Here is a 13,239-nt window from a genome sequence, read left to right as displayed (position 1 = left end):
TCCAAAGCACCTCACAAGTATCATGAATATATACTGTCTAAGATGATATAAATAACAGATGTAACATGTAACATTTAGGGTGGATTTTCATTTGAATACAGACCCAGTGCTAAAGAAATGGCTTCAGATAATGAGATGTGCTCGATTTAAACTGCCTTGTGTCGTTTGCTGTTGTGAGGCCCTCCGCAAAAACCATCCAAATACATTTTAGGTCGTGTTTCAGATGTCATGGTGTAAACCTCAGTGAAATGTCTTCATTCAAGCTGCATATCAGCGAACCCAGTCACCTGCGGCTTTGAGTTGTTATGAGGAATCAAGCAACATATTATTATATCTCACTCTATTAAGTCATTTGTTTATCCTTGATATGTTAAAGGTATGTACGTTTTTTTTTGATCGTTTGGAACAAGAACTCAACCAATACAATTATGCACTTATTCCAAGTCATTGTATTGAGTGACGGCACACAAGTCCTTTTTGTTTTTGTTTTATACATTTTAGGTTAAGAAATGTTATTCATTGTTATTCATATTTTCAGAGGGAAAAATCCCAGATTGAGTATTTTTTTTACTATTTTATTTACTTAATGAATTAATAAATTTGATTTGAAAGAAAACCCCTCTGTACCTGATGAGCTGAATCTTCCAGTATTGCAGTCTCTGTCCTGGACTGACCGGCGACCCCTGCTTGACCCTGCTTGACCGCTCCCACAGGTGCTAAACACAGACAGTCAGGACTTTGTGACGCGGAGTTACTGGACGTTCTGAGGCGCGGGGCCAGTCAAGCCCTCTTTTCTGACCTGGCTGAGGTACACAGACCCACCTGTCCTCCACACGCATCCCTCCATCCAGCCCCCATCCATCCATCCAACTATCCATACATCCATCGCTCCATACATTCATACATCCATCCCATACATTCATACATTCATACATACATTCATACATCCATCCATACATACATTCATACATCCATCCATACATCCACATTCATACATCCATACATTCATACATACATTCATACATCCATACATCCCTACATTCATACATTCATACATCCATACATTCATACATTCATACATCCATACATCCCTACATTCATACCATTCATACATCCATTAGCATTCATACATTCATACATTCATACATCCATACATACATACCCCCATCCATACATACAACCATACATCCATCCATACATATATCCCTCTTTCTCTTTCTCCATCCCTCTGTTTATTAGCTCTCTCCATACTAGGGATGAGTGGCACTGATTACCTTATTCCATTCCAGATTGATGGTAGCTGGTTTCAGGGCACACTTGTTGTCATTCGGTGAACTGAGTTTCCGTTAGTAGATCGGGCAGAAACTCAGCGCAAGGCACACTAGAGAGACACCTGCAGGACGGGAGGTGTAATGACTAGAAATAACTTTTTGCCAAAATCTTCACACATCCACTGAAACATTATTAAAAGATCGATCTACTTCTAATGAAACAATTTGATACAGATTATTTTCAATATTTGTTCCCAGCCCTACTCCATACTCTTCCATCCCTCATCCTTCACCCATCTCTTTATTCAGATTACTTCTCCCTCCCTCATCCTTCATTCATCTCTTTATTCAGATTGCTCCTCCCTCCCTCATCCTTCACTCATCTCTTTATTCAGATTACTCCTCCCTCCCTCATCCTTCACCCATCTCTTTATTCAGATTACTCCTCCCTCCCTCATCCTTCACCCATCTCTTTATTCAGATTACTCCTCCATCCCTCATCCTTCACTCATCTCTTTATTCAGATTACTCCTCCCTCCCTCATCCTTCACCCATCTCTTTATTCAGATTACTCCTCCATCCCTCATCCTTCACCCATCTCTTTATTCAGATTACTCCTCCATCCCTCATCCTTCACTCATCTCTTTATTCAGATTACTCCTCCCTCCCTCATCCTTCACTCATCTCTTTATTCAGATTACTCCTCCCTCCCTCATCCTTCACCCATCTCTTTATTCAGATTACTCCTCCCTCCCTCATCCTTCACCATCTCTTTATTCAGATTACTCCTCCATCCCTCATCCTTCACTCATCTCTTTATTCAGATTACTCCTCCCTCCCTCATCCTTCACCCATCTCTTTATTCAGATTACTCCTCCATCCCTCATCCTTCACCCATCTCTTTATTCAGATTACTCCCTCCATCCCTCATCCTTCACTCATCTCTTTATTCAGATTACTCCTCCCTCCCTCATCCTTCACTCATCTCTTTATTCAGATTACTCCTCCCTCCCTCATCCTTCACTCATCTCTTTATTCAGATTACTCCTCCCTCCCTCATCCTTCACCCATCTCTTTATTCAGATTACTCCTCCCTCCCTCATCCTTCACTCATCTCTTATTCAGATTACTCCTCCCTCCCTCATCCTTCACTCATCTCTTTATTTCAGATTACTCCTCCCTCCCTCATCCTTCACTCATCTCTCTAGACCTGGAGGACATAAGGACCATGGTCCTCATGCTCGAATGGATTTACAAGAAAGTTACCACAAATGTTTTCGTAACTCCACTTACGAACTTCTCTGGTCGATTTTGGCATGATCGGACGATTTCTTTTCGGAGATAAAAGTTTTGAATCATTTCAACTTTGTGTCTGTAGCAGTGACACTAGGTGTATAGATTCCACAAGATATACATTCATATTTGATATCCAAATGTCCATGTTTTCCAAATGTTCCCTGTTATAATAACCTGTTTTGTTTCTCTTTACCTCTTGTGTTAACTGTCCCTCCGTCATTCAGCCTTTCTGATATGATGTGTATGTGTATCTGTGCCTCTTTGTTGTGGCTTCAGCTTTGTCCAGTGGTCAAATCATCCTCAATTACACCTTAAAAAGGGAAACCGCTGAATTAGAAGACAATAGATTCAGAACCACATACAAATCAGCATGATCATATAGTACCACAAACATCATCTTGAATCTCATACGCTTTGAATCACCTTTGTTGAAGTAGGTCTAGTTAAAAAGTCTCTATCAAGTTTATCAATTATTTACTTTTTTTTTTTAACATTTGTGGTCTGGCTAAATCATTTCACTGCTGGCTTGTAAGCTTGCTTAATGACCAGTATCAGTTAAATAACTGAATTGTAAGCTAACTGCTATTAGTGTACTAGCTACCATTACAAAACAATGATTGTTAATAGGTAAAGCTAACATACCGCTTACAGGGTAGCTGCCAAAAAGCTCACTCCATGGTAATGATTAATAACGGGTGAAGCTAATCTGCTGCTAACAGGCTAGCTGCCTAATAACAGGCTATGTGCCCGCTGTAGCATCGAGCTAGTAGCTAATTGCAGGCCAGCGACTTGCGGAAGCTAGATGGTGATAATGATAGTGCAGGGTAATGGAGATGACCTTGTATTTACACAGGGGAGGGATAGAGAGAGGAGTGAAAGAGGGGAAGTGGTGGGAGGAGAGGATGGGAAGCTGGCAGACAGAAAGTATGATGGACAAAATAAGTAGAGGAAGGTGGGACAAGAAGGAAACACAGGACGACCGTTGTCTCGTTTTGGGACGAGATGATTTATTTCAGCTTGTTTCGAGCATTTCCTCTTGTGCTCAACAAGTGCAGTGAGCTGCCATTTTCAAGATACTACAAGAACTGTCTGGAAAAAAGTAACATCTTGCCCCATATAGGCAGGTCGTTCCTTTTTCACTCTGAAGAGAACCGATTTGAAGACTTTGAATACAAGATTGAATAACATGCCGGTTGGGTGGACGGTTGTTGTTAAGATGATTTAGTACTTTTTTGCGATGTCGAGGAAAGGCAGGGTAATAAAACGTGTGATAAACAACAGGAATACAACAGTCAGAGTGAGAGAGAGAGAGACAGAGAGAGAGAGAGAGAGAGATGCACATTTAGGGGAAAGGAGCAGAGAGATATTGAACACTTTTGTCTACGTACTTGACTTCTATTTTATACTTGCTATACTTATTTTATACTTTTTATATTTTTATCTAGCACAATCTCTGGAGCAAAACAGAAAGAAGCATTTTATATAAAAGTCTTCTGTACTTCTGTATGACAACTAATAAAGAAACTTGAAACTTGTGAGAGAGAGATGCACATTTAGGGGAAAGGATCAGAAAGAGAGAGAGAGAGAGAGAGAGAGAGAGAGAGAGAGAGAGAGAGAGAGAGAGAGAGAGAGAGAGAGAGAGAGAGAGAGAGAGAGAGAGAGAGAGAGAGGGGGAGGAGGAGAGAGAGAGGGAGGAGAGCCACACTTAGGGGAAAGGAGCAGAGAGAGAGATGCACATTTAGGGGAAAGGAACAGAGACAGAGAGAGAGAGAGAGAGAGAGAGAGAGAGATGAGAGAGAGCAGAGAGAGAGAGAGAGAGAGAGAGAGAGAGAGAGAGAGGCACATTTAGGGAATACGAGAGCGGTGGGGGGAGGGTGTGTTGGGGGAGAGCTGTGAGAGAGAGAGGGAGGGCACATTTAGAGGAATGACTAAAAGGGAAGAGGTATTTTAGAGAGCGAGAGAGAGGGGTGACGATGTGTTTACTTAACAGGTTAGTCACCAGCACCCCTCTCTGTTTCTGTCTGGGGAAGGAGGGGCTGACCGACAAGCAGAGAGGGAGGGAGGGAGAGAGCGAGAAGGAATGACGATCACCATTACCTCACCGTGTGTTTGTCTGAGTAGGAGGCACTGACAGCCAGGACACAGGTGAGAAGAAGGGAGGAACAGAGAGAATAGGCAGGATACAGATAGGAGGAGTGAGCGACGTTATAGGCTTCTATGTTGGACTGGAATCGAGGCTATACCCTGGGGGGTGGGACACATCTTAAAAGGGCCGTCTGGTTGCCTCGTTTTGGAGATATCTGACTGGTTTGTGGCTCAAAGCACCAAAGAAATACATTTGACAAATTTGAAGCAAAGTTCTCTTTCAGGAAATCATGACCTGGTAATCCACAGACACTGTTGTTTCACTCGACGTAAACCCCCGTACAACAGGATGGATAGACGGTGAACTACTTTTTTTCACTTGTTTTGAGAGAGAGAGAGAGACAGAGAGAGAAATGTCTTCGTAACTCCACTTACGAACTTCTCGGGCCGATTTTGGCATGATCGAACGGTTTCTTTTCGGAGATTAAAGTTTTGAATCATTTCAACGTTGTGTTTGTAACAGTGACACTAGGTGTATAGATTCCACCAGAGTGAGTCACTGTGGTAGGTTTGTATCTGTGGTCTGACAGTTTGTCTGATTCACTAAATGCCTACAATAAGTACTTCCTCCAAAGTAAGAGAGAGAGAGAGAGGGGGGGGAGAGAGAGAGAGAGGGGGGGGGGGGGAGAGAGAGAGAGATGAGGGGGCAGACGGCATTTAGTGTTTACATCAGTAATCACTGTTTTTACCCTCCGCTTCAAGATCAAAGGTTACAAACAGTCCTAACGGCAGGTATGGGCCCGTGCCTGGTCTGGTCGCCATGGTGATACAGCAGGTATGGGCCCGTGCCTGGTCTGGTCGCCATGGTGATACAGCAGGTATGGGCCCGTGCCTGGTCTGGTCGCCATGGTGATACAGCAGGTGTGGGCCTGGTCTGGTCTGGTCACCGTGGTGATACAGCAGGTGTGGGCTCGTGCCTGGCCTGGTCGCCGTGGTGATACAGCAGGTGTGGGCCCGTGCCTGGTCGCCGTGGTAACCATTACATCATGGAGGTGATGATGGCCTTGCTCTGATGTTTTGGAGCTTCCAGGAACCTCAAGCTGTTGGTTTATGACCTCTGCCAGGAGGGATACTTAATTGAGTTGAGTTGAGTAGTGCCCCTCCCCCCTCTGCCCAGGGGCAGTACGCATGAATTAACCTACTTACTAAAGTAAGTAACCTCGTTCCCAGTTTTATCTCCTCCGTGAGATAAAGCCTGGTAAAGAACTACCGCTGAAAGTGTCTGTGGGGTAGAATTTCCGGTGTATGTACTTCCCCTGGAAGCTGCCTCCGAACGGATCAAACGTTTCCCGAATCCTGTCGGCAAACAAGCTAGAACGTCCCGGTCATGTAGTAAATTCTTCAGGCAAAGCCATTGCACTTCACACGTTTCTATAATTGTTTTGTCGAAACCGGAAAGCCTGTAGCCGGTACTTCCTGTACTTCCGTTTACACACTTTAGGAGGCATATCTTTACCAGCCTACTAAGTACGTAAGTAACTACCTACTAAGTACAATTGACAGAGTTGAGCTCACACTATCATCCAGAAGCAACTTAGCAAAGTACATTGTTTATTACTCCAATCTTATTTCAAACACAGATAAATACGCAATGACATGATCAGAAACAACCTGTTGTGTGTATCGCCGTGTATTAGCTAGTTTTCACTATTCAGGTCAACAGGTCGGCGCAATAACTGCAACAATAGATACGGTCAACATTTGTGAACCCACCGGCAATTGCAAGCAACTTGGCAATAAGCAAGTGCAAGGGACAAGATATACTGTCAGGATTAAGGGTTTGGTTGTTGTTGTTCTTCAGTATTATGAATATAGAGAGAGAGGGGGATGAGGAAAACACTGACAGAGGAGGGGCGTGAAAGAGGCAGTGTTTGTTGACACCGTGACCTGGATGTTGGATGTTGTCTCGAAGATGTCTGGGACATTGTCTGAAATGCTCATGTGTCATAAAGAGATACCAATGCGTATAGTGTGTCACTTTTAACATAAAAGAGACACTCTTAACCATCATTTGTCTCTAATCAGAGACCTGGTGGCCGCAGTCTGAATCAGTGTGGTGAACAGGGAGGTGTAGTGTGACGTCACTTTAGTTTCCCGCACGGTCCACCTAGGGTGACCAGGTGTCCCCCTTTTGGTTGTACTGTCCCACCATTTGAGACCGCGTCCCACATATTGAGAGGATGTCCCTCTTTTCGAGGCAAAAAAAAAAATATCGAACACAAGACATTCCTGTCAAGTGATAAAGTTTGAATATTTAAAACAGATGTTAGGTGGTAACAAGCCGGCTGCCAGTGCCAAGATGAATGTGGAGAGATATAATTCTGTATTTAATTTGTATTTATTTTGATTTAACCTTTATCTATTTGGTGAAGACGAGTTATTTTTATTTTTTTTTTATTGGTCTTTTTCCCCCTCCATTTTCCTCCGATTTTCTCCCATCCCAATGTTAGTCGTATGCCAATTCCCAGTCCCTTCCTGGTCGCTGCGCTTTACCCCCCACAGTCAGATCATTTGGGAGAGTGGAGGCTACCACGTGCTTCCTCCGACACACGTCCAGCCAATCACCGCTTCTTTTCACCTGGCAGCGCGGATTCTCATTGAGAGGGCGTAGCGTGTGGGAGGACCACACTATCCCCCTCACGTCCAATCCGCGCTTAGCAGGCGCCCCGACCGAACTGTAGGAGTCGCTGTTTACAACGACCCGGACCCACCCCGCCAGCTTCTCCCACCCTCTGATACAGCCAATTGTATCAGTGCAGACGGCCAGCCAAGCTGGTGACAACCCCGGAGCTGTGAGCTGGATTCGAACAGGCGAATCAAGCTCACAGCTCCGGGGCTGGTGACGAACGCAATCTCCGCTCGACCACCTAACCGCCCTCGAAGACGAGTTATTCTAATAAAAAAATTTACATTATCTATCTGTCCCACTTTGTCCCACCAAAATCTTACTGTTGTCCTGCTTTTGGACTTTTTGCATCTGGTCACCCTAGGTCCACCCGTATAGGGATTTATCATTAGGAACATGTATTATCGGCTATTGTAACAATTCTCTGCCTCGTGAACATTGACAAGCTTTCCATTTTTGCACAAAATGAGTTCCCTTCTATCACTACCATTATTGTTTAAGCATTTTTGGTTGAAATAAAGGTAGTTATAAGGTTTTTAATTTGTCGTTAAAAAAGAACTACACTTACCAGCCTGTTGCTCAGTGCTGTCGCGGTCAGCAGCGCCAGAGAGACGTGTAGTTCCTCCGTGAACGGAAACATAAACGTTGTTGTTTTGCTACTTTTACGATTAATTGCAATTTTTTTCATGTTGAGCTATAGATTGTGGATGAATACACACAGAAAGGTACACCGTGCCAATGTTCATGCTTTATGTGTTTTAAACGAGACGATTTAGAAATGGGTCCATTGGAAATACATGGCGATTTCAAGGAGGGTGGACCGCGCGGGAAAACACCAATGACGTCACCACTACACCTCCCTATTGGGAACCTTTTGCTCTCTGCTGGGAGTGTTTGTCTGTGAGGTAAATGGTTTGCTAATGACAAGACGGTGAAATGAATCACACAGAGACAGGATACCAGAGTGAATCAGATAGTTTGGAGCTGTTTTGTCTTGAGTTTAATCTTCGTTTTGTCCCTGTATCAGACGCTTAATGATAAGACACTGTCAGGTGAATCAGACAGGTTCATGTTGGGAGATTTGGTGGCCTGAGGGTTCAGTTTTCGACTGTGTGTCTCCAAATTAGACTTACCGTACAGTAGGTTTCCAAGCCATTTACATCTGACATCTGATATAGACCTTTTTGCACTTTGTTGCCTTGGGCCCCCAAAAGTTTAGGGATGGCTCTGTGTGTTACCATGACCTGGGTGCGTGTATCCTTTCGGCAACTAACGTTACCTTCGCGTTGCTCTGATTGGCCAGCGATCTACGCTCGTTTCGCCCCTACGCCGGTGCGAGCGCGCGCATGCGCATGAGCCGCGATAATGCCCTCGCGCCCACGCATGTTTTTGTTTTTGCCCCCACACGCCCACACGCCCGCACACACGCAGGTTTTAATAATAATAATAATGCAGGTTTTGTCGCCACGCCGGTAGATAATAATAATAATAATAATAATAATACTTAGAATAATAATACTTAGACAAACGCACGCAATTGGCACAAGTGTAAATTATACATTCGTCACTCAGTTTTAACATCGACGCACTTAGCTCAACTTGTTCGCCAGCTTGCTGTGGAGCCTATGGTCACAAGTTTGAATCACTCCTAGTTAAATTTACGTTTAATTAATTTATCATCTCTCTATATTAACGTAACTAGCTATTCATATCAATCGAAATAACGTTCATCGCTCTATATTAACGTAACTAGCTATTCATATCAATTGAAATAACGTATTGTATTGTTTTCATCTCTCTCTCTATATTAACGTGATTCCATCAACACATAGGTAATATGCTCTTGCGCGTGACGCGACTTTGGGCTTCATTATTCAGCCACAGTGTTGATGGAATCACATTAATATAGAGAGATGAAAACATTACAATACGTTATTTCAATTGATATGAATAGCTAGTTACGTTAATATAGAGAGATGAACGTTATTTCGATTGATATGAATAGCTAGTTACGTTAATATAGAGAGATGATAAATTAATTCAATGTTAAAAAAATAAAATAAAAATTGAACTAAGAGTAGGGGATATATCGATCTATTATCAATTATCAAATAGGATCGATGCAACGTAAAAAGATTGATTCATATTGCGATACTCTTATTTTGAAAATCCCCTCGTGAGCATATCCGCCCGGCTGGCTGCAACAACAACAGTAGCTCAGCGCAGCTCAGCGTGTGTAGACGTTAGACAGCATTGCTTCAGAGTCCGCCTATTTTGCACGAAATAAGTGCCTGTTGGTTTTTTCCCCACAAGGGGTCAAATGCATCTAACATGCTTTCCATCCTCGCCATTCCTTTATGCCCACGTCGCGTTATATACCTAAATTAACGTTGCGTTAGCGTGAGCTAACTAAGCTAAGCTGATAGAGAGAGCAGCAGAGGTCCACTAGGGACTGGGAAGGAGGGGGGGTTACTGCATTCTCGAGATAGCCCCACTAACAGGATCTGGCCGGTACTGCACCTTCTGACTCCCAATATGCCTTTTCCAGCCAAAATACAGCGCTGTGATAGGATATTAATATCGAAAAAAAAAAGAAAAACGAACCAAAAACAGTGAACAGGAGGTCTATTTGTATTAAAAACAATAGATTGTTTTTCATTTAAATGTCTGGAAGAGATCAAAAATAATAATGTCAAATGATATTTCCATTGCCTTTTTTTTTTAAATGTTACTGATGCACCTGAATCGAATCGTATCGTATCGTGGCAGACTTTGTGATATCGGAAAATATCGTATCGTTGTCCAAAGAATCGATATCGTATCGTATCGTGATGAAATTGGTGATTCCCACCCCTAACTAAGAGTGATTCAAACTTGTGACCATAGGCTCCACAGCAAGCTGGTGAACGAGTTGAGCTAAGTGCGTCGATGTTAAAACTGAGTGACGAATGCATAATTTACACTTGTGCCAATTGCGTGCGTTTGTCTAAGTATTATTATTCTAAGTATTATTATTATTATTATTATTATCTACCGGCGTGGCGACAAAACCTGCATTATTATTATTATTAAAACATGCGTGTGTGAGTGTGTGGGCGTGTGGGGGCAAAAACAAAATGCGCATGCGCTCGCTACCGGCGTAGGGGCGAAACGAGCGTAGATCGCTGGCCAATCAGAGCAACGCGGAAGGAAACGTTAGTTGCCGAAAGGATACACGCGACCTGTTATACAGTACTGAACTAGAATAGAATAGAATAGAATAGAAATACTTGAATCCTCCCGAGGGAAATTTGACACTACAAATCGCTCACATTAAACATTTAGACAGAACAAAGTCACGAATAAGAATAACAAAACGAATTGCCTAAGAATAAGAATAGAATAAATAGACACAGTAAAAATATACAGAAGTCTACAGTAAGTGTAATATTGTTTTTTTTTTAAAGTGTTGTTTTAAAAGTAAAGGTCCAGGAAGATGGTAACTGTCACATTGTGCTCAGTGATGCAGTGAGGCACATCGATGCATTGTAAAGTCTGATGGCTGTCGGAATGAAGGACTTCCTGTGCCGTTCAGTGCTACATCTTGGGAGTGTTAGCCTAGCACTGAACATGCTCCTCCTGTCAGCCAAGTCTGTGTATAGTGGGTGGGAGGGGTTTTCCCTGATGGCCTGGAGCTTAGCAAGGCTCCTCCTCTCCGCCACCACCGCTAGAGAGTCCAGCTCCACCCCAACCACGCTATACTGGCCTTCCTGACCAGCTTAACTATAGTCATTGTTCACCAGTTACTTGGCGTGGGCCAAGGAGGCCATTTCTGTTTTTTTAGAGATTGGTTCAAAACCAGCTGCAACTTTCAGCTCCACTGCTTTGGCTAAACGCTTGCTAGGTCTCAGGCAGAAACAGCCCGCTCCACTTGCTCTCCTCTCCCAGTATGACATACAAAGTGCCCCCCCCCCCCATTATCTCAGCAGCTCCATTATTATTATTTGTTCATTTCTCAGGGGGACACGTTTTCACACTGTTTGACTCCAAACAGTAACATATATTTACTAGAAGAATCTGTGTTATTCTTCAAATGGAACCAACATTCTCTTCTTTTCTTTTCTTTTTTGGTGGGGGTGGGGGGGGGGGTCTTTCTTTATATTGCGATATTTCCCTCCTGTGCCACGACGGTGGAGTGTAGGATTTTAATCTTGAGGTAGAACCACGCGTATGGCATCATGGTGGTAATGATGATAATGGACAGGGCACAATTGCTCCTCATAATCTTTTGCCCAATCTGATGCCTGTTTTTACCTCAGCATGGCACTGGATTGGACAATGGGGTGTGGCTGGCTTGGCGGGGCATGGCGGGGGGAGAGAGTTGGGTTGATTGGTCTCTTCCTGCCCTGGTACTGGCTGGGTCCTTTGGTCACTAAACACCTTTTTCTGAGCTAAGCATGAGCAACGCACACACACACACACACACACACACACACACACACACACACACACACACACACACACACACACACACCACAACACCATGCTCTATCTTTTCCAGAGGCTGAGCACCTAACCTCCTGATCACTAACTAAACCTCCTGATCACTAACTAAACCTCCTGATCACTAACTAAACCTCCTGATCACTAACTAACCTCCTGATCACTAACTAAACCTCCTGATCACTAACTAAACCTCCTGATCACTAACTAAACACACTCACCTAACTAACCTCCTGATCACTAACTAAACACACTCACCTAACTAACCTCCTGATCACTAACTAAACACACTCACCTAACTAACCTCCTGATCACTAACTAAACACACTCACCTAATTAACCTCCTGATCACTAACTAAACACACTCACCTAACTAACCTCCTGATCACTAACTAAACACACTCACCTGACTAACCTCCTGATCACTAACTAAACACACTCACCTAACTAACCTCCTGATCACTAACTAAACACACTCACCTAACTAACCTCATGATCACTAACTAAACACACTCACCTGACTAACCTCCTGATCACTAACTAAACACACTCACCTAACTAACCTCCTGATCACTAACTAAACACACTCACCTAACTAACCTCCTGATCACTAACTAAACCTCCTGATCACTAACTAAACCTCCTGATCACTAACTAAACACACTCACCTAACTAACCTCCTGATCACTAACTAAACACACTCACCTAACTAACCTCCCGATCACTAACTAAACACACTCACCTAACTAACCTCCTGATCACTAACTAAACACACTCACCTAACTAACCTCCTGATCACTAACTAAACACACTCACCTAACTAACCTCCCGATCACTAACTAAACACACTCACCTAACTAACCTCCTGATCACTAACTAAACACACTCACCTAACTAACCTCCTGATCACTAACTAAACACACTCACCTAACCTGCTGATCACTAACTAAACACACTCACCTAACCTGCTGATCACTAACTAAACACACTCACCTAACTAACCTCCTGATCACTAACTAAACACACTCACCTAACTAACCTCCTGATCACTAACTAAACACACTCACCTAACTAACCTCCTGATCACTAACTAAACACACTCACCTAACTAACCTCCTGATCACTAACTAAACACACTCACCTAACTAACATGCTGATCACTAACTAAACACACTCACCTAACTAACCTCCTGATCACTAACTAAACACACTCACCTAACCTGCTGATCACTAACTAAACACACTCATCTAACTAACCTGCTGATCACTAACTAAACACACTCACCTAACCTGCTGATCACTAACTAAACACACTCATCTAACTAACCTCCTGATCACTAACTAAACACACTCACCTAACCTGCTGATCACTAACTAAACACACTCATCTAACTAACCTGCTGATCACTAACTAAACAC

General features: G+C 43.2%; 1 protein-coding gene across 1 annotated transcript in view; it reads left to right on the top strand.

The window, feature by feature from the left end:
* The window catches only part of LOC311241648 (calcium uptake protein 3, mitochondrial-like), a gene marked incomplete at its 5' end in the record, with an annotated part of 59,332 nt that overhangs the window by 24,071 nt on the left and 22,022 nt on the right, over positions 1-13,239 (top strand). Inside the window, one exon of the mRNA XM_084330524.1 lies at positions 714-808. Within this exon, the coding sequence (XP_084186650.1) occupies positions 714-808 (95 nt within the window). The remainder of the gene's footprint in view (positions 1-713; positions 809-13,239) is intronic.

This window comes from Notolepis coatsorum (assembly GCF_963971535.1).
Source record: "Notolepis coatsorum genome assembly, chromosome: 15".
NCBI classification, from domain to species: domain Eukaryota; kingdom Metazoa; phylum Chordata; class Actinopteri; order Aulopiformes; family Paralepididae; genus Notolepis; species Notolepis coatsorum.
This window is presented reverse-complemented; position numbering and strand designations above follow the sequence as displayed.